General features: G+C 46.1%; 1 protein-coding gene across 8 annotated transcripts in view; it reads right to left on the bottom strand.

Annotated features, from left to right (window-relative positions):
• Positions 1-25,945, bottom strand: part of Elf5 (E74 like ETS transcription factor 5) — a 40,665-nt gene that overhangs the window by 9,324 nt on the left and 5,396 nt on the right. Inside the window, exons 1-4 of one of the 8 annotated variants that reach the window (XM_051144247.1) lie at positions 16,315-16,555; positions 9,976-10,100; positions 3,714-3,887; positions 3,027-3,260 (exon numbers count right to left, since the gene is read on the bottom strand). In XM_051144247.1, coding sequence (XP_051000204.1) covers positions 3,027-3,260; positions 3,714-3,887; positions 9,976-10,096 — 529 coding nt within the window. In that variant the 5' untranslated portion in view covers positions 10,097-10,100; positions 16,315-16,555. Of the gene's footprint in view, positions 1-3,026; positions 3,261-3,713; positions 3,888-9,975; positions 10,101-13,972; positions 14,130-14,169; positions 14,418-16,314; positions 16,556-25,945 lie in introns of those variants that run through there. The other 7 variants (XM_051144253.1, XM_051144248.1, XM_051144246.1 and 4 more) reach the window with 7 other exon arrangements.

Here is a 25,945-nt window from a genome sequence, read left to right as displayed (position 1 = left end):
CTCACCCAACTCTCTTGTGGCCCTGACCTGTGACTTCTGACATGGGACTATAGTCCTCAGAGAGGAGGACATCTTTGATGTGATAGCCAAAGCGAAGAGAGGGATAGAAGCCTCAAGGAGCACATATTTCTACTTGAATGCCCTTGACGACCATGCTGGTCCCTTGCTCGTAGAGTGGTGAGCTGGGCTGGAGTTTAAGACCATGTTTCCAGGAAGCAGGGCAGGTCAACAGACACCTACTTCCTAACCTAAAGACTACTTTCTCTTTACTGACACAAGTGGATACTCTGGCCAAAGGGCCAAGTAGAACAGGGTAGGGGAGCAATGAGAGATATTTCTTGTTCTACACTGTGGAAGCCATTCTGTTACCCCAGGCTCTCCTGTGACCTCTCCTTCCAGGGACCAGTGCCTCCATGCGCCTCGGCCTTTAAATCTTACTGCTATATCTACTGACCCAGGTGATGCTCTGGGCTCTGGAGGCCCCTTAGCACCTCCCCTGGTTGAAGCATTTTCTTTGTTCTGTGTCCTGTTCTTGCAGAGCCCTAGACTATGGGGCACATAAGGCACAAGCTAGATAGTGTTCCCCAGAGCACAATCTTTGCTCAAATGGAGAAACATCAGAATGAAAGAGAGTGCTAATGGTGATTATTCCAGAGTGAGAGGTGAGCCTGTGTGTCCTGGGCAAATTGCTGGAGTGTAAACTCTGGTCACAATGCATATGTACACAGACTTGCCTGAGGGGCCTTAAGGGAGGACTGCAGAATGGGGTAGTTGCTTGAGGCATACTTTTTAGACCCACTTAAAGTCCCACTACTGGAGGTGGCGTGGCACCCAGGGAGTCCTTAGTGGTCAGGTTTTTGCTGGGCACAGTGGCGCATGCCTTTAAACCCAGCACTCCTGAGGCAGAGGTGGGTAGATCCCTGTGAGTCCCAGGACAGCCAGAGCTACATAGTGAGACTCTGTCTCAAAAGTACCAAAGGAAAAGAAAAAAGAGGGTCAGATTTTATTTAATTTTTAATGTGTATGTATATGTGTGTGTAAGTTTGTGTTTGTGTGTGTATGTGAGTGTGAATGTGTGTGTGTATGTGTGTGTGTGTGTGTGTCTGTGTAGGTCAGAAGAGGGTTTTAGATGCCCTAGAGTTGGAGTTACAGGAGATTGTGATCAACCCCATGTGGATACTGAGAATCAAACTCAGGTCCTCCAAAAGAGCAGCATGCACTCTTCACTGCCATCTCTCCAGCCTCAACAGTCAGCTTCTAGAGAGTACTCGTTGTTTCCAGATCCCTGAGTCGACCGTGTGTATATAGTAAGTTATCAGGGGAAGGAGGAGACCTTTCCTGATAAATACGTGGCCAGTAAGGAATCCCTCGATATTGAAACCCTCAGCCCAGGAGCCACTTGGGGTCTGGAGACAAACTTGATTAATATGACATTTGGCCAGTGTAGCAGTGCAACAGCACACCCTCAATCTCTTCCAAGATGGACTACATCCCTCTCCATAGTCCTGGTATTTGGGAGCAAGATTATCATCTTGGGAGCTTTTTATTTTTAAAGATAGCCTTACCATGTCACTTTGCTGGCCTGAAAATCACTATATAAATCAGGCTGGCCTTGAGCTCACAGAAAACTGTCTGCCTTTGCCTTTGCCTCTGCCTAAGTATTGGGATTAAAGCTGTGTACAACTGCAACTGGGTCTTGGGGAGTTTTTGAATGGAGTTCCAGGCTCCTTCTCCCAGGGTGGCTGTGACACACTTGGACTTGTCCCCATTTCGGGAGTACACACCCTGAGCACAGGCTTCTGCTTCTAGTGCAGGGTTGTCACTCTCTGCTTTCTTGTCCTTCATGAAGGGAGGAGCAAATGGAAGCAGTAGACTCTAGTCTCCAGAGCTGGCAGGTGCTCTGAGATTTCTCTGCCCAAATGGGAATCTCCTCTTTGCACACAGTGTCACATGAGCAGACTTCTTTGCACACCAGCAGAATGGCTTGGCTCTGCAGTGGCAGGGAGCATCCTGCTTTCTGTGTCTCCTGAAGTCTTTCCAAGAGAATCTGACAACTTTTACAAAAGATTCCTTAAAACCAAGCTTGGATGCGTCTGCTTTGTTTGTTTGTTTCTGTCTCTTGGTTTTATTAATGATAGAAGCTACTGACTGTATTTATATGCCGTGCCAGGTACATCCTTCACCAAATTGTTTGAAGACTCCCAAAGTGGGTCATCTGTCCTCCTAGCAGACAGAAAAAGCCACTGGGGACTTGGGCAGGGGGCACTTCTTGCAGAGAACCCTGTGGCTTCCATGTATATGAGCCGGGATATATCAATGATGCAGTGGGCCCCTCTGATTTCCAAACTCCCACTGTGCCCTGACTGCCTGAGAAGCATGGCCTGTGTGCTATCTGGCCAGAGTGAAGGCGCACAGCTCTCAGGACACCAGCTGCTTTATCACTGGGACACAGAATTAGATAGTCTCCGAAGAGCTTGCTGCTTTTCAAAGCAGCGCATGTCATGGTGTTCCCATGCCACTGGTGCCACCATCTGGCCATTGGGTCCTTGACCAAGAATGGCAGCTCTTTGGACTCCTCTGGAAATTGGAAGGGGAAAGGCCTATGCCAATGTTTTCCTTTCTACCTGGTCAGGGATGAAGCAGAAAGCTCCTTTGCTCTCCTTTCATGGTTGAATTATTTTTGAATTTTCTTTTGAGGCTTTCAGTGTGATTTTGGAATTCCTTACATGTGCTTTGTGTTTTATCTGTCTTAAAACAACAATAACAACAACAACAACAACAACAACAACAACAACCCCCAAAAACCTACCCATCTTGCTGTCTTGGCTCTTGCTTTCCTTTTGACTAAGCTCTCAACACTGGGACAGTAGAATTTTCTGGGTACTAAGAGGTTTTGACTGAACACTGATACCATTTGGTTATGAGAGTCAAGGGGAAGGGAAGCACACATCGGGGCATCTGTGCCCAGTCCCGGGCGCCCACCACCACCCCCACCCACCCCCACCCCCAGGCTTGCCGACACTGACCTTGTGAGCGAATGTTCTGGAGGATGAAGTACAGGTACTCCCCACAGATTCCAGCTGCCTCGACGAACTCCTCCTGTGTCATACTGCACAGTTGCAGGCCGCTGACGTTGAAGTGGCAGAAGGAGATACAGTTGGCGTCAAGCTTGTACTGATCACAGCAGAACTGGAGCCATTCCCAGACATGATGCTTGGTCCAGTATTCGGGGTGCACCGATGTCCAGTAGGAGTCACAGGCTGCACCAGAGCACAGAGAAGTAAGGGGTGGTAGTCTTCAAGGGGCCCCCAAAGAATACTCCAGTTATGTTAGCACCCTCTTTCCTTATCCAGTGAGCAGAAAGGGTCTGGTAAGCGCTTGCAAGGGTCCAGTCATTTTCTCTGCAGAGACGACCAGAGAGATGGGGTTTTGTAGTGGTTGTTGGGGCCAGAGAGAGATGACAGGGCTATTTCATAAAGATAGAAACTGTTTCCCTCTAAAGCTCAGACGCTTCCAGAAATCTCATTTCCCACTGAAGAGTCTCTTGGTAAGCCCAAACCCTAGACTTTTTTTTTTTTTAATTTTAAAATTTTAACCAGTTATTATTATTATTTTTTCTGGTCCTGGACATTGAACCCAGGGCCTCATATGTGTGTTAACAAAATATCTATTTTTATCACCAGCCCCTTAACCAGAATTTTACATTCACGTACTTGAAGGAGCCTGTATTTTGCCAGGCTGGTGAGTGTTGGTGTCAGAGTCTCTGCCGGGTAGTTGAAAACATGGAGGAAACGGTTTGAGCCAACTACCCTTTCCTTGATCCCCCATTGCTGGCTGGAGCTGGCTGATCAGGCTTCTGGCTGGTTCCTGGGAGAGGGCAGGGTCTCCTGAGAAAACAGACCCTTCCTGAGTTCTCTCTGTGCTTTTTCATTTACTGATTTCGGGCTTGAGTAAACCCAAGAGGCTTTTAGCCGTCCCTGGTATTCTGATGAGAGGTATTTATGACCCTTGACATTCTTTGGCTGCTGGTCCTGCACTGGGGCCTGACTGAGATGGCTATCAGTGCGCTGCTGTGTAGCACATTTTCTCTCCATGGAAAGGTTTTGCCCTTTCCATTTCTACTGCGCGGTTATTTTGTTTGGCATTAGAAGGAAGAGCACACTGTTTCTGGAAGCCAAGAGAGCCTTAAGGATCTAGAGAAGCCGTAGGTGGAAGGTCCGTCCTGACACCGGGAAGTTGTTGCTGGCCTGGTGCCCCGTTCTCAGCTCATTGGTGGAACTCACTCACAGAGTGGGCTTTGTAGGCAGCAGGGGCCCAAGGCCCAGCTACACATGGGAGCCCGCTTTCCTGGCAGCAAAAGCCCTTTTCACAGTCTCCAGAGCTGAGAGGAAATGGCTGTTCTCAGTGATATGGAGGCAGAGCCAGGGGAGCCAGCATCCACAGAGACCTTTTGGTGGGGAACTGTTTTCCTGGTCTCAGTCTTGAGGTGGGAGGTTTCGGTGGTACCACTGAGGAAGGCAGGAGTCCTGCCCCAGGGCCTCTATTATCTGCTCCTGTGTCACTCCCTGCTCTCTGCCAGAAGGTGCTTCTTTTCCATTCTTCTGACTCTGGAGTAGTTCCTGCTCCCCCTGAACCACAGTGGCTTACTCATTCTCTCAAAGAATCTTCCCCCGAGGTGCCCTTCTCAGAAATTTCCAGAAGGACTCACAGCACCTCCCTCTCCGTGAACCAGGAGTGCTAAGTGCTCCTTCCCACCCCACCCGTCTTAGCCTACAGGGCCTCAGTAAGTGTTACCAGATCACCAGAGGTTATGATCTTTACCTTAAGGTAAGGAAACAGGTTCTGAGAGGTTATATGGTTCCCTTTCCAGGGTCACAGTGGCCATTAGTAAGGTAGTTAGATACCACGTGGACATCTTGCATTATGCCACATTTCCTGGTACTGGGGGACATAGTTGGGTACACATATAAAAATAAGATTTGGATGAAGGCAGGCAGATGGATGCACCGTCTGTCTGTCTGTCTGTCTATCTATCTATCTATCTATCCATCTCTTTCTCTATAACTTAGGTCTGAAAAATCAGAAAGGAGATAGAGAGGAGATGATGCCAGTGCTTCCACTCCCTGGAAACACATGAAAAAGAACCTTCTAGTATTTGGAAGAAATAAACATAGGGAAAATAAAAGAAGGGATTATTTATATAGGAGTATACTCTCTTACTGGGTCATACTGTCTGGAAAGGTACACCGTTTTCCTTGATGAGTCTCTCATTTACAAAACACACTGAACTTTTGGGAGAAGCTTGCTATGAGGCCTGTTTGCCTAGGTTACTAATCAAGGGCAGCTAGCATTCTGTGGCCAGAAAGCTTGATGCAGAAGTCCCAAGGCCACTATTAAGCAACAGGCTTTGCCAGCTTGTTTGAAGTCTGAAGTGGGTCAGGGCTCTTGAAGGCCAGCTGCCTTGGGAAGAAAAGCTGAGGAGCTAGACAGAGCTGCTGTTGATTCTGGGGGAGTTCTCTCAAATGAAGCTACCAAGTTGGATATATTTAAGACTTTAGCTTTCAAAGTTAGGGTGATGTCTTCCAGGGTCCCCATGGCAGAGAGGTGACATCCATGCCTGAAGTAGACCCAGGCGGGGATATGGGGATCAGGAAGTTCTTACCACCGTGGACAGTAGCTGCCCAACTCTCATAGCAAGTCTATATTCTTTCTCAGGGAAAGGAGCAACCAGAAGAAAGCAAATTCAGGGCTGGTGAAGGGGAGGCTGACAGCCTGCTTTAGGAGAAGGCCTGATTTGGACAACTTGGGACCATAATTAGCATAATTAGCACAGGGAGTTGGGAAAGTTTTTTTGCCCACGGCGACACTGAAGAGTGGCGGTGAGTGAACCAGGCAGCGCAGGCCACCCTCATTTGCGGCTTTGTCACAGAAAGGAAAGGCTTCATGAGGGAAGTTCTGTGCTGATAAATGGCTTCCAGGTTCGCTCTTAGACCTGGGCGGGCCCCATCCTGTAACCTCTCTTGGCTTTTTATCCTAACCTTGAAATGACTTAAACCATGAGCGGCGTAAGAACTGGATGGAGAAAAGAGGAGGGCTGAGGTGTCGGCAAAGAGCTACGGAGAGGCCAAGAGAGCCAGGCCCTGAGTCATGCTGGGCAAGGCTGCTCTGAAGACCTCAGTGAGGAGACAGGGCAGAGGTAGCCCATAGTGGCTTCTCTAGGATGAGACGACTGCTCCTGGACTTGACTTAGGCTTTTGAATGATTTTGTGTTTGTCCTCTGGTTTTGATTTAGAAATTCTTAGGCCTGTAGCCATGGCTGTGCTCTTGAATTTCTGGATGGAGCACGTAAATCTTACGTAGAAAAGCCCAGGTGTGACCGAAGTGCTTTCCTCCTTGGTTTTAATACTTAAGATGGTTTTGTACTATTCTTTTAAACAGCTTTTCTTTTCTTTTCTTTGGAAAAAAAAAAAAAAAAAGCTTTTCTTGAAGTAAAACCCCATATGGATAATCACAGCTATTATATTTCTTTTTTTTCTTTTTCCTTCCTTCCTTCCTTTTTTTTTTTTTTTTTTTAAAGACAGAGTCTGGCTTTCCTGGTCACCCTGCTAAACACTGTGCTCTTTCGTGCTATCTTCAACACATTCTGTGAGGTCCTAGGTCATGATGCCCATTTTACAGATAGAGACAGGAAGGCCCCAAGAGACAATCCTTTTTAGAGCCACACAATGGGTAAGGGACAGAGCTCAAATCGGGCGATATGGGTGTCATCCTGCTCCTGCAGCTATGCAGAATGAAAGTGGAGGCACCAGCCTGAGAGTGAAGACGCAGAGGGGAGAGCCGGGACCTAATTTTCTCCACTGTCAGACCAGGCTCTGCACTATGGCTGACTTGAGGCGTTCCCTGCAACTAATTTCCTAGGGCTTCCCCAGTCTAGAAGCTTGCTGTGGGGGAAATAAAAGCATAAATAAAATCCTAAAGTGCAGGAGGTGCCACATGTTGTCATGGCTATTTTGAAAGGCAGAGAAGAGGTGTGGGGGGAGGAGGACATCTAGGGTGGAGCTCCACGAAGTAGGGGTGAGGCCAGAATTTTTTAGAAGGTAGACTATTGGAATTTAATTGGATATATAATCTTTAAAGAATATATGCATGGGAAACCTTTTATAGTGGCATGTGCTTTTAATCCCAGCACTGGGAAGACAGAGGCAGGTAGTTAGAGTTGAAGGCCAGCCTGGTCTACAAAGTGAGATCCTGTCTCAATATATATATATATCACATATATATATATATATATATATATATATATATATATATATGTTAATGGATTATATTTTACTATGGCAAAATATACATATACATAATATATATATTAACCCACACATATATGCATGTATAGACTTTCTACTTGAACACATTGTCTAACTGACAATTCTCTATTTTGAAAAAGCTGAAATCAAGGCCAAGGTAAATGAACGAAGTTCTAGAGTATTTTGTACTCCGTGACTGTGCCCTTTCCAGTTTAATGCAGTCAAGTGAAGACTGCTTCAGAGAGCAGGGCAGAATCCCTTGTGGTGAGAACACAGGCTCAGCTGCTCTCTGCTGAAGTCATTTGCAAAGTCTGAACACAGTTGGTTTTCCTCAGTGCTGAGCACTGCCCCGACCCTCTCCTAGATAGCACTTGTCAGAGGGCGCATCACTTCTTTCCCTGTCCTCTGCCTTTGGTCTTAGTCCAAGACTCGGGAGGATCACTACTGAGATCTGGGTTGAAGAACGGAGACTGGAAGGCAATAGATGTTTTCTACCTGTCTAGGGGTTGTGAGGTGCCTCTGGCTGAGATGATCACCTGACAAGTGCCAGGCGCTTGTCCAAATGCCCAATCATAATATTTCTCTTATTTTACACTCCCAAGGTTAGGGAGTGGATCCTATTTTGGAGAAGGAAAATGTGTCAAACAGTTTGTTGGCTGTCACTTGGCTGGTTGAGTGGCAGAGCCCACACTTGAGGGCAGATCCCAACAGGAAGCTCTTATTAGGACCTGCTCCCTAGTCACAGACTCAAATAGAGATCTTTGAGGCAACAAGGAGACATGCTTTAAGGGGAAGTAAATGGTTAGGCTATCCTGACTGTCCCACATCTACTCCTGGTAAGGAGGCTTTTATAGAAACTCAGACTCATGTGTCAGTTCTCTGTTGTTGATGTTCTTGTTGGGAAAGGAAATAATATTTTATTTTCATTGGTCTTATATCTTGATGGAGATATTTCAACTTTTTAAAATAGTGGTGAGATGTTTATGATGTCCCTTGATGCAAGATTCATAGACACTTCTGGAACAATCCTAGCAATGACATTGTCTCACCTTTCATCATACTAACAGAAATGCCAAATCTGTGGATGGCTGCCCCGGGAATCCAAGGGTGTACAGAAGTAAGTCACATGGTCAATTCCATTGATGATAACTTCTGTTAATGGACTATATATTTTTTATTGTGGTAAAATATACCAAACATGATACTATTTTTATCCTTTTAAAGTGTACACTTAGTGACCTGTAGCATGGTCACACGGTCATGCAAACTTCAGCACAACCATCAGCTCTAGAACTTCCTCTTTACCCACAGCTGGAAGTAGCCTTGCATTTTGTTGTTGCCAGCCTATAGCATAATCATTATCTCCATCAAAGAGGAGACTAGATGTGAGAGGTTAAGTTGGAGCAGGTCGTGTCAAAGCCACTCTTCGCTTTAAGGTCGTGTGGAACCACAGCCTAGACTCTTGCCAACTACAGAAGCTACTGTTCTGTACTCAGTGTGTGTGGGCAGTGTTGAGGCCATTTCCCTACTGCCACCCCAATGTCATCTGGGGAGAACAGGTACTACCCCCAAAGACTTCTTCTCAAGTTAACTTCTTATTCAAACTTTTTGAAGGAAAGAGGTGAACTACAGTTCTCACCATCTTTCAGGGAACCCAGGTATTTCTTGGGACCAAAGGAGACCTATACTATGAACTCAGATGAAGTCAAGTCCAAATCAGGTATGTCCAATCTTTTGACATTGTGACATGGGATTGTCTTCTGCTAAATTCACTTTGAGAACATTTCAATCCACTGAGATATATATATATATATATATATATATATATATATATATATATATATGATATATCTCAGAATATTTTAGGAAAGTGTATGTATGATTTTTGTGTTGGGTCACGTTCACTGCCTGTGGACTGCAGACCATGGGTTGGCAGATGTGATAGGCCTTTCATCTGAGAGTGAGAGATTCGTGTGTGCAAGTATGTTTGTATGTATGTGTATGGGGGTAGGAGTTAGGAATCACTTCAATTCTGGGTATGCACCAGCACCTCTACAGGCATGGTCTTCCTTGTGGTAGTGGCTATGTGTAGCATGCCAGAGGCTGGGCCCCTTCTGATCACTTCTAGACGCTAGGCTCAGACCTGGGTAGGCTGGGGTGCTCAGAGTTTAAGTCTTCATGAGGATCGACAGCTTCATTGGTGCTTGCATCACCAATGGGTCTGCACCTGCCATGCCAGCAGCCAGCTGGGTTTGCTGGGACATGCAGTCACCCAAGCACTTACTCAGACATATAGGCCTTAGAGGGTTTCTGGGGCAAAGCTCAGTTGGCCTTCATCTGCAATAAGATTCACATAGGACCTCAAGCTTCCCTTTTAGGTACTGAGCTGGGGGGTTGGGAGGGAGAAGGAGAAGGTGGGGAGGAGGCCTTAGGACGGGTGAGGGGCTCATGCTTACTGAGCATTACTTTGAAGCAGGCTGTGTAGTTTATGGGAGACTAGAAAGAAGTAGGAGTGAGGATTCTAATGTTTTCTTTCTGCACAAGGCTGTGCTTTCTTCCCCCTGGCTTTCCACCAGCATCTGCTTTGAGTACTGGTATTTCCAGGCTACCTTAGATCCGTGCTTCCTGCCAGAGCCCAGCCCTTGAATGGGAACCCCAAGATGTAACGCACCTGTCTGATGCTCAAAGGCAGGGTAATACTCTTCATTGCTGAACAAATCGGTCCAAGACATCAGGGGGTCGCAGTAGGATGTGTTGGGCAGGAAGGTGCTATGAGTTACGGAGTCCAACATCACCCTGGAATATCAGAGAGGCAGTGAGGATGTATGGAACACAGGCATCCAGAAGCCATGTGGTAGGGAAACTCCCAATAGAATGGCCCTTATTTTTTAATAAGGCACTCCCATGATGTGCTTTACATAGACAGTGCTCTTTAGTCCTCACCACATCCTGCCTATTCTCATTGCACCTATGAGAAAACTGAGCCAAAGGAGTTGAGACAGTTGCCCAAGTAACATGACAAGAAAGCTGGAGAGCTGGGATATGAGGACGGACACTTGAATTGTACGATCCTTCCTCTCTATTGAGTTTTTCTCTTTGCGCATGCCTGACATATGATATTTAAAAGTGCACTTTGAAAAATGCATCAAGCATTACTCTGTGTGATTCCATCCAGAATGCTGAAATCAGACGGCTCTGAAAGTTTCTGTTAGCATGTGCATGTGTTTGCCACATTCTTATTTCCCAACAAAAATGTCGTAAAGTTTTGCATGCATTAGACATGTGCATATGAACACACACACACACACACACACACACACACACACACACACACACTCCATTATGTTACAGTTCTAGTTAATTTATTCCAGTTAGTGAATATTTATGTGATACTCTGAAGTGATATCACTATGCTGGGGCAAATCCCAGACCCTCCCAAGAGCCCTGTTTCTGCAGGAGGTATGCCATATTGCGTTCTCGACACTGGGAGAATTCTAAATGGTCCAGTACATCCTCCTCCAGGAGTATGGCGAGGAGAGGACTGTGCTACATTCTCTAGTACTTTCCTCACTCTGATAGGTGCTGGGAAAGGTTCTGTTTGATGAATGAAGGATCTGGGCTCTGGGAGTCCGGGTAGCAAGACAACCCAGCTGACAGGAGATGGGATTTGAGTGACAGCTCAGGTGGAGCCACGTGGAAAGTCGCTGATCCTAACTGCTGCACTCTGCTCCCGGGCGAGTTATGGTGGTAGGAGGGGAGTTCAAGCAAAGGCTGAGACTGCACAGAAGACAGCGTGTTCTTGCACTGCCGACCTCTTCTTTGTTGCTTCCCATAGGCTCAAATGCTACTCCTGTGCTGCAGTCTAAATTCCCTCAATTCAGGGTGAAAAACCATGTTTGAAAGATTTTGTTTTATTTTTTGGTTTTTCGAGACAGGGTTTCTCTGTGTAGCCTTGGCTGTCCTGGACTCACTTTGTAGACCAGGCTGGCCTCAAACTCAGAGATCCGCCTGCCTCTACTGGGATTAAGGGTGTGTGTCACCACACCCGGCGATTTTATCTTTTTAAATCTATTCACCTCAGGGTTTGTATTTTTTTTAAATTCTTGAAATAAAATTAATAAGATAAACTGGTTCAAACTCAATTCACAGGGGGGACACAGCAGCTCAAAATCATAGCACGGGCAAACACCTGGGCAAAAGATTGCAGGTCAAGGGACATTGTCAGATACAATTGGAAGGTATGAATGTTTCTCCGTCATTTAGTCATTTAGTGTCCTCTAAGGTGCAGTTATTTGCTTGTCACCAAGGTAATTTTTACTGAACCCACTTGCTTCTCTAAATACAATAAACAATTTTAGAAAGCCACTTTCTCTTTCACTCATTCATTCATTCATTCATTCATTCAAATGAATGTGTCTTTAAATGGAAAACTTTATATTGTCATTATAAAGGGAAAGCTAGTATTCTTTTAATGTACATAAAAATGAATGTCTATCCCCAAATAGAAATGGCTCATCCATGCACCCCTAACTCAAGCGTTAGTTAGTTATCTACTACCTGAAGCCAGTCCAGCCCACAGCTCCTTTCTTTACTTATCTTGATGCCAGAAATCCTTTTAGATTTTGAAATACGTGTTTACTTAGCATTCTTGATTTTTGTCTCTTGGCCAGAGAATCATAAAATATTTACTACCCGGCCCTTTGAAGGATTTGCCAACCTCTGTGTAAAATTACCTCCTGCTTCACTGGTGCTGTAGTACCAGGGCTGGAAAATACACTCTGCCATTTGACAGGGAGCCTTTGACACTTGCTCAAGGTCACACCATAATGGACAGCTGGGTTAAGCTGGAGGGAGGCCCTGGGTTTCCCAGGTGGCCTGCTATCTTCCCAATCTGAAGGCACAGCATGATGCCAGGCACGTTTATATAATGATACTAAGAGTCACAGTGATCTTTTGAGATGCTCCCAGATCTCCCATCACGATCACCATTCAGTGTGCAGAAGATCTGTATGCTAGGTATAAAGAAAAGATAGAGTTTGGGTTCTTAATTGTGTATACCCTTTCTGGGCCAGCGCCTGCACATTCCCCATGCCCCGACTTTAGGAAGCCTTATTCTTGATACTTGGACAGAGTTAATGGGCCCAGCAGTTATCACAGACATGGATCTCAGCTGGGAGCCTATCAAACAGAAGTCAAAGCTTCATGAGTTTGGGCTTGGATTTTCCCATGGACTGGCCAGCTTTATGCCTTGCATCTGTACAGAGACGGGGGTAGGGGTGTCAGGGAGCAGGGTTAAAACTGAACACCTTTCTTAGTCAGAGCTCAACTTCTGAAAAGTCCTCTCAGTGTGAGCAAAGGATAGGAAGAGCCTCACCCCTTTTGAGCTGGATACCCAGAACATCTTTGACATGACCTTTGCTGCATTTGGAGAAAGGAGAGGTAGGCCCCAAATGGAAGACAACAGAACACAGTTTCCAGTCCTCAAAGTCCATAGGGCATCCTCCAAAGATTAACTCAACCATGACTTTGCCCTTTCTCATCCATGCCTAACATATAGAAGACATTTCATATTTAACAAGAACGTTATTTGGTAAATTAAACTGGATCTTATAAAGCTTAGGACTATTTTTGATCAGTAGGGTGTTTACCTCCTTTAAGGATCACCCCCCACCCCCGCCACTGCCCCCTGACGCCAGACCACCTCCTTAATCCGTAATCTCTCCAGCGCTGAACACAATAATGGATTCAGCTCCCCTTGATAATTACTTTTATGGCAAATTATACCCATTACGTTTTCATAGAGGCCTCTCTCTGCTAAATTCCATGCTGTTTTCCATCCGCAGTTATTTTTTGCTTCTTTGGGGGCGGGGGTGATCTTTTATGAAAGCAGTGAACATTTCTTTCTTTCTATTTTGTTTTGCTATTGTAGTAAGGGGAGGCATTAAGTCTAAGCTCCACCGCAAAAGGCCATGGCTACTTAGCCAGCATGCACTAGGTGTGCGAGTTCGGGAATAAAGGTTGCTTTGTGTTCGGCGGAACCTTCTCTTTAGGCCCTGGGAGGTGCTTGCAGTAATTGTGAATTTTGGCTGTGTGGGGCCCTGGTCTCAGTGCGGACTCTCTGAACAAGCAATAGGCAAGACCAGGTCTGGGTTTGCCCAGCCATTCTTAGTGGGTATGGAGGTGACCAAAGGCTCCGAGGGGAGGGTGATAACGAAAACAAGGCAGAAAGGAAGTGGGTTAGATAGGCCTACCACTGCACCGGCCAAAAAGGGGATATAAGGAGGTTGCTGGGCCTGCTGGTCTAGCCGTGCTCTGGCTTGTTGCTATGGAAAGAGCTCCGAACTTGGAGAAATTATCTTTCCTGCCTCTTGTACCCTCTCCAGACCTCAGTTCTTCACCTCGGACGGGAAGACACTAAGAGACGGACTCAAGGTCAGCCCGCCTTTGTGATTTTCTATAGGTTCTCATCCGATCAGCCCTACGCTTCCAAACCTGGACACACGTACACACGTGTGGCCATGTTGCTAACATTTGCACTTCGGTCAGGTGAAGTCCCCAAATAAGCACAATACAGCCAGTGCCACCCCAGATGGAAGCCGTAGCCCCAGAAAGCCCACAGGGTCCCTCCTCACTCCCTCTTATGCCAGACTGGACAACTAGCCAGGTACCTTAGATGTTCCGGACCCTCACGCCCTGACTTTCAGCAGACCAACAACAGAAGGAAGCAGTTTCTCCCAGATTAATTACCACTCCGGTTGCCTCATAAGTAAGGTATGAACGGCACCAAAAAGATCGGTCTGATCACCCCAGGGTGGTAGAATCAGGCGAGCAATCTTCTACAGGTGAGAATGCTGATTATAGGTACCTTTGCAGTGAGTCAGGGCTGGTCTGGAGCTTGAGAGCCTCCAGCGACTTTCTATCCCTTTTTGGAGCAAGCTCACGCACCACGCGTACGCACAGGTCCACCCAGCCACAGAGCCAGGCCTATGGGCTTCTGTTTCACTTACAAACTAATGGAGAAATAATAGGTACAGGGCTCATGGCCTGAACCACCGGAGGAGAAAGGCAAAGGCGCAAACCACCCAGTCTTGACCAATTTGCCAGAGGAGGAAAATTCCTCCTTGCCCCTGGCCGAGATCAGCAAGCTCATTTTGGCCATGTGACCAAAAATCTACCCAATTAAACAGCTACATTTCCATTTCTTTTCTTCCCTCCCCCTCCCTGTTCCTCAAACTTGAGGCAATCCTCCTGCATCTACCGCCTGAATGTCAGGGGGACAGGCACTGGCTATTTCTTTGCCAAAAGGTCTTTGAACAAAGCCACACCAGCGTAAAACAAAGAAGAGGGGACAGAGAAAGCCCTTCCAAAATTCTACCATCTGGGCATTGCCAACGAGTAGAGAAATGCTTTTTCTTTTCTAAAGCTCTGCGACACCTGAGTGTTCCCTGGGTCCAGAGCCTTACAGACAAGGAGTGTTCCTTTCCCACCCTTTGGGTTCTTTTAGAAGGGCGGGCTGCCGAGGCCTCAGTAAGGGGATTTCAACACTTGCAAGCAAAGGGAGGCTTGTGGGCTGGGTTCTTGAGTATTTGTTCTGGAAGCAACCACAGCATTGTGGGAACCAACTTGTTGATGGCTTATCGAGTAATTCTTCAATTTTTCTTTAGCTTATTTAGGACTTCCTTTGTTTGTTCTTAGCTATTTTTCTGGAAGCCCATAGACGGAAGCTGAGGGCTTTAATGCAAAGATCATTACGTTTTAGGTTAAGGACATGGGGAATAAATGTTGCTTGTGGTACTCACAACGCAAGTGTTGGGGGGAGGGGGGGACGACACAGCCTCTAACTACTTAGCCATGCATGCTACAAGTTTTTTTTTTTCTCTTTTTTTTTTTCATTCCGGTCTACTACTCTGTAAGCACTCATGACTGTCTCTGAGAACCTACTTCCTTATCTTTAGAACGGACATTTTTAACACACAGGCCTCCAAACGTCCTGAGGATTAATAAAACCATTTAATATCGATAGAGTAGCTAAATAGTTTCACTCTGGAGGCTTTTGAGAAGAGGCAACCAGACTGTAAAAGCTGCTGTCCCAAATATGTTGAGTCATGGAAAAACCCTTGCAGAGAGCAAGAAGGCAGAAGATTTAAACTTTCACGTGGATGAGCGGACAACAGGCTGGGTCAGGGTCTTTGGATTACAACACAGAGCCGGCTCCATAAATTACCGTGCCTTCTTGTACCTCAGTTGCCTCGTCTGTAAAATGGATACGAAGTGCGCAATGGATCTAGGACACCCTTTTTGTCTTAAATTCTCAGCACGAAACGCATATGAAGGGAGAGCATGTGTTTCCAGTTGTTGCCAGTAGGGGGGGCGAATGCACACAAACCCCTGAAAACACGCAGAGATTGATAAGGTTTGAAAACACAGTGGAAAAAAACCCCAACCACTGCTTTTCTGGAAGCATTCTGTTGTAAGGGCCTGGGAGAGGGCCACATGGAATTCCTTTAAACGACTTTGTACAAACTCTTGAAAAATGCCCCAAACTGTAATAATACCATTCTCTGTATCAAGAAGGGTAGCATAGTGAGCAGGTCCCCCCTCCCCTCCCAGCCCCCCCCCCCCCCCCCGGGTTCTGAGGCGGTGAGGTCAGAGTTGGGGGAGGTGGTGGGTTCTCCCTGAGCAGAATCCGGCTCCTTCCCAAAGGCAGCTGAAGGATGGGCAGAAATTTAAGCGCCTGAAACACATTTCCTCAGCTGCCTTTGCTGTAGTGGATCCAGGGGAAGTGGGAGTCGGTGAAGAGGGTGGGTGGCCACCTTGCCTGAGGAGACAAAAATCTCTCCGGCAAGCAGTCAACCCTGAGTTAAACACCCCGGAAGAGGCACTCTGACTGCCTCCTGGAGGAACTGGTGTGGGAGCCAGATACAGAAACTCAGTCCCTGGCCCGCAGCTTAGTCTCTGAGCCCTGACACCCCGTTCAATTCATTCAAAAGAGCAAGGAAAAGCTGCTTACGTGAGGGCAAGTGGTGGCTAGGTCCAGACAGAAGGCTTTCAAGGCAAGAGAAGGCAGGCACGCTCCCAGCACCAGCGGACGGTAGAAATAAAGGCACCTGTAGCCTTGTGATATAAGTGACACCTACAGACAGGTCCGTTTGGTTTTTCAGGTTTATGCACAGCCCCTTTGATGACGGTGACATACAGTGCGACACAGCTCCTTGGGGGTGGGGGGTGGTGGTGGTGGTTCTCACATGCAGGAAGTTCACCTTTCTCCTGCTTTTGTGCCCAGCTCCCACCACCCACCACCCGGTGAAGGGACCCAGGAAGCAAGCTGAGAATTCTTGGCCCCCGGGAGATAAGTGGAGTGCTTGCTGGAGCATTCATCCTCCTTTGAGCAAGTTGGAGGGAAATTCAGGCCTGATGTCTGTCCATTGCAGCCTTTGCCTGGGCTGGCCAAGTCCTGAACCTTTCTCTGTGTGTGTGTGTTAGGAAAAAAGAGCTGTGTGGGATAGTGGTAAAACAAATAAACAAACAAATAAATGTGCTGCGGGGATCAAAGTCTGGGTCCATCATTTTCCGGCTGTGTTACTGTGCATACGTTAATGAGCGTATCCGGCATTCATCAGATTACTGCAATAATGGAAGCTGTGCCTGGGCTGCTGGGAAGGCTATATTTGGGAATGGCAGCAAATCACCTGGAAGCCTGTCCTCAGGCGCACATAAAGCATGTTAGAATTCCCCTTCCTTCCACAGATCCTGGTGGGGACCTTCCCCTCAAGGGGCAGGGAGAGTCAGTGGCAGCGCCATTGTTGGATTTTTTTCATTCTAAGCACCCAAAGGGCATCGTGTTTGACTATAGGAGCCACTTTTCTCCTTTTCCCAGTATCCCTTGTTTTACAGATGGAGATATGGAGGGACCTTGGAGCTCCAGTGTCCAGAACCACATACCAAGGGTCCTGACTTCGCCGGCAAACTTGTCTCACTGAGGACTACCTACTTTTTAGGACATCTCTCTGATCTAAATGATGGCGCACGGGGTCCTCCGGGAGGTGTGTTTGTAACCCTCTGCCATGTGTACCATTTTTCTCTCAATTTTAGGCAGCTGGGATGCTGACATGCCCAAACTGCCGACTCGGAGCTTGAAGGCGAAAGCAGAGACTGGTTGGTTAGGTTTTCTTGGGAACACCCGGCATGGGCACCAACACTCAAATACAAACACATGAATGGTGTCAAGAAACAAAAGGCACTTCATTTGAGGAGTCATGTGTCATGGAAAAATAGTCGGAGAAAGATAAGTGGACTGCTGAGGACACTGACTTGGCTGTGTGACCTTAGGCAGGAGAGCCAGCTTTTCTGGGTGGGAATTCTCCCAACAGTAATAAGAGAAAATAGGATTAAGTTAGTTATTAAAAAGAAATCATTTTACCAGGTGGTGGTGGCACACGCCTTTAATCCCACTATTTGGGAGGCGGATCGCTGTGAGTTCGAGGCCAGCCTGGTCTACAAAGTGAGTCCAGGACAGCCAAGGCTACACAGAAAAACCCTGTCTCGAAAAACAAAACAAAACAAAACAACAACAACAACATTTTGCTGGTTGTAACAGTGCTTTTAATCCCAGGACTCAGGAGTTCAAGGCCAGGCTGGTCTAAATACTGAGTTTAAGACCAGCCAGGGTGATACACACAGTGAGACTCTATATCAAAAAGCATCTTAAATTTTTGTGTGTTTTTATATATCTGTACATTTGCGTGTCTGTGTGTGCCTGTGTAGGCCAGAGGTCAACACTGGGTGTCATTCTCCACCACCCTAACCCTACTTTATTTTACAACCTTTAAATCTTATTTTGTATTTTATATGTGTGCATGCTTTTTTTGCCTGCTTGTATGTATGTGTTACCTCATGTGTGTCTGGTACCCGTGGAAGCTAGAAGAAAGTGTCAGGTCTCTGGGAACTGGAGTTACAGACATTGTGGACTGCCAGGTGGGTGGGTGCTGGGAATCTAACCCAGGTCCTCTGCAAGAGCAGCAGATACTTTTAACTTTGAGCTCTCTGCAGCCTCCCCACTTTGTTTTTGACACAGTCTATCGCTGAACCCGGGCATCACTGACTTAGGCGCACTAGCTGAGCCACAAGCTCCCAGGATCCTCCTGTCTTGGCCTCCCACCTCCCCAGTGCTGGGATTGCTGGCAGGCGCTGCTACACCTACCTGGCCTTTTTTTTTTTTTTTTTTTAAGTATAGGTTTTGAGATTGAGGCTTGAACATAAATTCTCCTGCTTGGGAGGCAGGTACTTTATCCACAGCACCATCTCTCTAGCCCCCAGGGCGGGAGTTTAGAAACTGCTGTGTTTGAAGGGCAAGAGCTTGGAAGAGGGGTTAGTGTAATGCTTCCTCCTGGGACTCAAGAAGAGCCTCAAAGCTTTCCTCTAAATCTTCTGCATAAGATTTCATCTGCAAAAAAAAAAAAAAGCATCTGCACAGGACCAGGATTTGCAAATAACTGAATTCAGATGCCCTCGGGGATTCCTTCAAGTTTTAACACCTGCCCTGTCTGAGTCTGGTTTTTGGGGGGACTCCTATCGTCTTGCACCCTATTTTCTCCACTGCTGAGCTTTGTCCCATCTTGTTACAGGTTTCTGGACTACACATACACAGTCTCCCCAAGGAAAAGTTTCCAAGCAAAATATGCTAATCTGCTATTGTTTTCAGAAAAGAATCTTCTGGAGAAATTTGCAATTTTTTCCTATGACCTCCATTGTCTGAGATGGAAATCAGTCTCGTAGCAGATGGGTATGGCAGTGACCCTGCTCTGTCTCGTGGTCCTGAGTGTATAATGAAGCATCTCTGGGTGACTGTGTGGGAAATTAGAGGCTTCTGGACCAGCAGATAAAAGGGATGATTAATAGAAAACAAAAACAAGAGAGAAATTGCACTCAACTAAGTATAAACAGCACATTTTATCTTAATTTGATTAGAGTGGATATTTGGATGATCTTAGTCACTAAGTGTCTGAAAGCTGCAAGATGAATGTTGGGGAAGATGAGATGTGGAAGTGGGAAAGGCAAGAGGCTAGGGATGGGGACTAGGTGGCAGAGGAAGGGCAAGAGGCTAGGGATGGGGACCAGGTGGCAGAGGAAGAGCAAGAGGCTAGGGACGGGGACCAGGTGGCAGAGGAAAAGCTGAAGGTATTTGGATCCTTCACTATTCTTCTTCCAGGTCCTCAAAGTGACATTCACAGAGCTAGTCACTGTATCTTTGTAGCAGAGGAGATAAGCCAGGTGACTCTGGAGACAGACCTCTCAGACTGTAATTCCTGCTCTGCCATTTGCTGGCTGAGTGAGCCTGAGATGCTCCCCTGAAACAACTCTGTGTTCCAGCGAGCTCGATCGGTTGTTACATTTCATTAGTTAAACCGTGTGCAGCCCTTCAACCCTACTTATTCCCGTTTTCAGATGACCAAGATGGAGCTAGTGAGCAGACAGCAGTAGCCGAGGGACCACTGTGCAGTCCTCACTGTTTGGCTCCAGAATCCAGCTTTTTAGGTTCTGGCAGTTCTGGGTGTTCTTGGTGTAGGCTTTTTGGGCAGGGGAGGAAGGAGTCCCACTCATTTTCAGCGTCGTTCATATGCCACGTGCTGTACTGGGATGGCTTGCCTGTCTTACCTTGCCTGTCTTTCACAGTAACCCTAGGAGACGGTCACCACTGTATTAGTTTCATGATATGGAAACAGGTGTTGGTGCTTGCTGCAGGTCACCCTGCTGGGCTGGGGCAGGCTGTGGCTTGAACTGCAGCCTACCCAATGTGAAAGCCACACTGCAGAAACAGGCCTCCTTCTCTTGCTCTGGCTTCAGCACTGGCCTCTTCGGATGTCCTCCCTCATGACGGCTCAGACTTCCTCTTCTTGTCTCCTGGTCACTTGCAGCACTACCCTCCCCCTCTTTACTTTTTCTCTGAAAATGATAGGTTTATATATTTTTAATTAATTTATTCAGATTACAACTCAATTGTTATCCCATCACTTGTATCCTCCCGTTCCTCCTTCCCTCCTGCTTTCACCCTATTCCTCTCTCCTAGGTCTATGACCACGGAGGACCTCCTCCCCCACTATATGGTCATAGCCTATCAGGTCTCATCCTTGTAGCCTGCTTATCCTTTTTCTGAGTGCCATCAGGCCTCCCCACCAAGGGGAGGTGGTCAAATATGGGGCACCAGAGTTCATGTCAGAGTCAGTCCCTGCTCTCCACATAACTGTGGAGAATGTCCTGTCCATTGGCTAGATCAGAGTAGGGATTCGATGTTTACTACTTGTATTGTCCTTGGTTAGTGCAATAGTTTGAGCAGACTCTGCCTGGGCCCTTATCCATCTATCACAATGTTCTTCTTTTAGGTTTCTAGGACCCTCTGGGTCCTTCTATTTCCCAATCTCCTATATTTGTCTTACCTAGAGCCCCAGTAAGATGTCTTTACATCTGTCCCAATCTCTTGGTAAGTGAAGACTTTCATGGGACATGCCTTTTGGGCTAGTGCCCAATTATAAGTGAGTGTATACCATGTGAGTCTTTCTACTTCTGGGTTAATTCACTCAGTATGGTCATTTCTAGTTCCATTCATTTGTCCACAAACTTCGGAATTTCCTTGTTTTTAATAGCTGAGTAATATTCCATAGTGTAAATGTAACACAGTTTTTAAAAATCCATTCTTCAACTGAGGGATATTTAGGCTGTTTCCAGGTTCTGGCTATTATGAATAAGGCTTCTATGAACATGGTTGAGCATATGTCCTTGTTGTGTGGTGGAGCATTTCTGTGTATATTCCAAGGAGTGGAATAGCTGGGTCTTGAGGAAGCCCTATTCCCAGTTTTCTGAGAAAGTGCCAGATGATAAATTTCCAAAGTGCTTGTACTAGTTTGCATTCCCACCAGCAATGAAGGAGTGTTCCTCTTTTTCCACATCCTCGCCAGCATGTGGTGTCACTTGAGTTTTTTGATGTTAGCCATTCTGATTGGTGTAAGATGGAATCTCAGAGTCGTTTTGATTTGCATTTTTCTGATGACTAAAGAAGTTGAGCATTTCTTTACGTGTTTTTCAGCCATTTGATATTCCTCTGCTGAGAATTCTCTGTTTAGTTCTGAGCCCCATTTTTCAATTGGGTTATTTGGTTTGGTGGTGTTTAATTTCTTGAGTTTTTTGTATATTTTGGATATTAGACCTTTGTCAGATGTAGGGTTGGTGAAGATCTTTTCCCAGTCTGTAGGCTGTCGCTTTGTTCTGTTGACAGTGTCTTCTGCCTTACAGAAGCTTCTCAGACTCATGAGGTTCCATTTATTAATTGTTGACTTTAAGGCCTGGGCTGTTGGTGTTCTGTTCAGGAAGGTGTCTCCTGTGCCAATGTGTTCCAGGCTTTTCCCCATTTTTTCTTCTAACCGAATTAGTGTCTCTGGTTTTATGTTGAAGTCTTTAATCCACTTGGACTTGAGTTGTGTGGATGGTGACAAATGTGAGTCTAACTGCATTTTTCTACATGTAGACATCCCGTTAGACCAGCACTATTTGTTCAAGATGCTATCCTTTTTCCATTGAATAGATTTGACTTCTTTGTCAAAAAACAAGTAACTATATTTGTGTGGATTCACTTCTGGGTCTTCGATTCAATTACATTGATCAATCAGCCTATTGCTGTGCCAGTACCATGCTGTTTTAATTACTATTGCTCTATAGTACAGCTTGAGATTGACTACCCCCTCTCTTAATTAGAGTAAAAATTCTTTTGAGTACTTCACTGGATATAGAGCCCTGGGGATGGGTCTTGGGGCAAAGAAGACAGCTAACACACACACACACACACACACACACACACACACACACACACACACACACCCCACAGAATCAAGTGAGTTAAAGAACATGCTGTCTGACATGAGGCAGAAGGGTCCCATCCAAGCCTTCACTGAAACTAATAGGCTTGTGTCTGCTGCTATTCCTGGAAGTGCTCTCTAGATCACCTCCCTGGCCCGCCCTAACTTGCCACCTTCACTGCTCTTCCCCCACTGTCCCCCCTCCCCCACGCTAGTCAGGCAGCACAGGCTGAAAACAAAAGTGAGCAGATAAGATACAGCTGTGGCAGATCGCAGACTACTAGGAGAGACCTCTAGTAGGCAGGTGAGTGCCAAGCCTATGGAGACAGTCCCTGTGATTCTAGCTTTATTTTCAGGATAGACTCTGTGGCGAGTGTTTGTTTTCCTGTGTTTTATTGCTTCAACTAGTTAATGTCAGAATGTGTTTTGGTAGATATTTTTGGGCTGGGGGTCAGTGGCTGTCTATGACAACAAATGCCTGGCACCTGGCACCTGACACCTGGGAGCCATTGGATGAGGCATCATGAAACTATTTCTTCATCTGTGAGGCATCCACTATGATTGCTGATACACAGTAGTTTTCATTAGGCTGGGGAGAAATACAACTGCTGATTGAGACCCCCATCCCCCCATCTGTGAGTCTGCCAAACCAAGCAGCGTACTGAATAACCCTAACAGCTACCCTTTGCTGGGTGCATTTCCTAGGCGCTAGGAACAGACTAAGCAGGCTGTGTGCATTAAGCCATTTGGTGATTACGTCATCCCTCTGAGAGATGTGTCATTATCAACACCTAAAATTTACTGATGAGGAAACAGGTATAGAGAGTTCAAGTAGCTTGCCTAATACCACACAGCTGGTGGAACACTTCGCAGGTACTGAACTCACGAAAGCACGCAGCCAGAGTTCCCAGGCTTATGCTGTCATGCTAATCCCGGGGGAGATGACTCTGAGTTGAGATAAACCAACTTTCTGATATGATGTTTGAAAGCAAGTGTAAAGACTGTACGACCTCTAAATTCACAGCATGGACATAAACATGCAATTTGTATGTTGATTGTGTAGTCTGAGATTTCTTTTTTCCCTTTATTTCCTCTTTGAGTGTCTTATCTCATCCTTAGCCATTCAATTGTTCTTCCTGACCAAGAATCCCAATTCAGTTGAGATGGCCAACAAGGTGGCTCTCCCCTACCTCCTCTTTCTTGCCAGTGCTTTGAAAGTGATGAGCCTTTGTATATTTTCAGCACAGAATGCTTCATGGAATTCAAACACTGGAAAAAGCCCAACGCTTGGCCACAGAATTTGGTTTTTGTTTTCAGAGAGGATTTTGCTCTATAGTACGGACTGTCCTGGAACTTTCTATGTAGACCAGGCTGGCTTTGAACGCACAGAGACCTATACCTACCTGTATTTGACCGCCCCAAGAATTGAGATTAAAAGTGTGCATTACCACGCTTGAATTTGATTTTTTTTTCTTTTGTTTTTGAAAAAGGATCTCATGAAGCCGAGAGTGGTTTTGAACTCAGTCTGTAAAGATGAACATGGACACAAGATCCTCTACCAGCAAAGTGATAGAATTATAGGATCAGGCCACTCTGACTTACCCAGGGCTTCATGTGGGCCAGATGAACATCCTATCAAATGGGTTATATCCACAATAGAGTCACATTCTGCTGAAACTATTAAATGCCATGGAACATCCTAATTTCCTCTTTACAAGGGGTTAATCACATCTATGTTTGTGAAATAGCTACTACTCTGAAAGACTGTCTGTCTCCTTCTCTCAGTAGAGGTATTAGAAGCCAACTCATTGCAGATTTCTTGTTCAGGATCAGGCTGGGAAATCTGAAGTCACAACGGCCATGCAAAGGCACAGATCTGAGAGGCTCTCCAAGGAAGGATTCTTGGAGACAGATTCCACCCCCCCCCCCCCCCAGTTCTTTTCTTATTAAACATCATCATCCTAGCAGGGTGTGGTGGTACATGCTTGTAATCCCAGTACTCGAGAGGCAGAGGCAGGTAGATCGCTGTGAGTTTGAAGCCATCCTGGTCTACAAAGTGAGTCCAGGACAGCCAGGCTAACACAGAGAAACCCTGTCTCAAAAAACCAAAACCAAAGCAACAATAACAATACAAATCATCCTGGCAGGCATGAGGCTTGCTTTCTGAGAGTGTTGGTAGAGGTGAGCCTGTGCTGGTCCATGCTGTTGTCAGTTGGGTACGGGCCATTGCTATTGGTCTCTTGGTGGGGAGCGGGCCTGTCCCTCCAGCCACAGCCATGAGCTCAATTTATCTGCTCAACAGATAATCACATTCCTTAGAGAGTCATCTTCCAACAGGAACCCTGACACTTAGCCTCCTGCAAGAACTTCACCTTTTGAACCTGTTTCCTCACAGGTCAAGGGGGAAGGACCACACAAGTAGTCTGGTGATGTGTGTGACCATAGTGGCTTCTAGACTCTCTACTCCTGCAGGCATCATGAAAAAGTGTGCCTGTGGTCAAGAGAAGAGGAAGGAAGCGTGTGGGCATAGGAGAGGTGAGTACTAGGGGAAATTAGTAGTTGGATCTGTGTAGATCTATCTTTATCAGTTAGTCTTCCCCCCCCCCCCAAGATGCTGCTGAGGAGGAAATGGTATCAGCCTAGAAGGCAACCCTGGATCAGAAAGACAAATACTGTATCTGTATTCCCTCTCATATGTGGATCTTAGCTTTTAATGAAAAGATTTTCATTTACTTATTAACTTTGTATACATGGGTATTTTGCCTGTGTGTTTGTCCATGTATGTATATCACGTGCATGCCTTCCTTGTACCCCGAGAGGCTAGAGGAGGGTGTTGGAACCCTTGGAATTGCAGTTACAGATGGTCATGAGCCACAGCGTGGGTGCTGGGAATTGATCCTAGGTCCTTTTGAGTAGTATCCAGTGTTCTTAACTGCTGAGCCAGTTCTTTGGCCCCTTAGCTTTTAATTTTTATATCTATGTATGTGTGCATGAGTAAGTGTAGATAGAGGGTGGGAAACGGAACAAGGGGTCCATGAGGGGGGAAAAGGAGGCTTTAAAGGTGGAGGGAAAGGGAAGAGTAGTTGGTATGAAAGTGGAAGAGGGAATGCTGGGAATGGGAGGGCCTCGGGGTGGGGTGGGAATGGGACCAGGGAAATGGCAGAGAGCAACGAAGTTAGGACTGGATCAACTAAATCTGAATATAAACCAAAGTGCCACAAGGAAACCTGCTAAATCTTGTATGCTAATTAAAAAATAAAATAACACTTTTAAAAAAATGTTACTGAGTATGTGTTTTATCATGCCTATCAATTTAAACAATAAGCTCAGGGTTTGAACACTTTGTTAAATATGCAGCTAAGTTATGAAGCTTATCTGGATTTCAGAATCATTAGTGCCTGAGTTTGGTAGTTACAGTAATATATAAAGCTCAACAAATATTACAAATCAGCATATATTATTTATAAAAAGCGAATATAAAAATGAGTAAGACCAGCAGAGCATGTTGGCACATGCCTGTAATCCCAGCACTCTGGGAGGCAGAGGCAGGCTAATCTCTGTGAGTTCGAGGCTAGCCTGCTCTACAAAGCAAGTCCAGGACAGCCAAGGCTACACAGAGAAAGCCTGTCTCGAAAAACCAAACCAAACCAACAAACCAACCAACAAATTGAACAAACAAATAAAAAACAGTTAAGATCTAGTTATGGCTTGGGGGTGAGGGTACAGTTGGGGGAAACAGTTGAGGGCAATATATAATTCCACACTTAATTTTGATTAGGGGTTTGTAGGATGTGA

This window comes from Acomys russatus, chromosome 4 (assembly GCF_903995435.1).
Source record: "Acomys russatus chromosome 4, mAcoRus1.1, whole genome shotgun sequence".
NCBI classification, from domain to species: domain Eukaryota; kingdom Metazoa; phylum Chordata; class Mammalia; order Rodentia; family Muridae; genus Acomys; species Acomys russatus.
The sequence above is the reverse complement of the archived record's forward strand: the minus strand, read 5'-3'. Positions and strand labels throughout refer to the sequence as shown.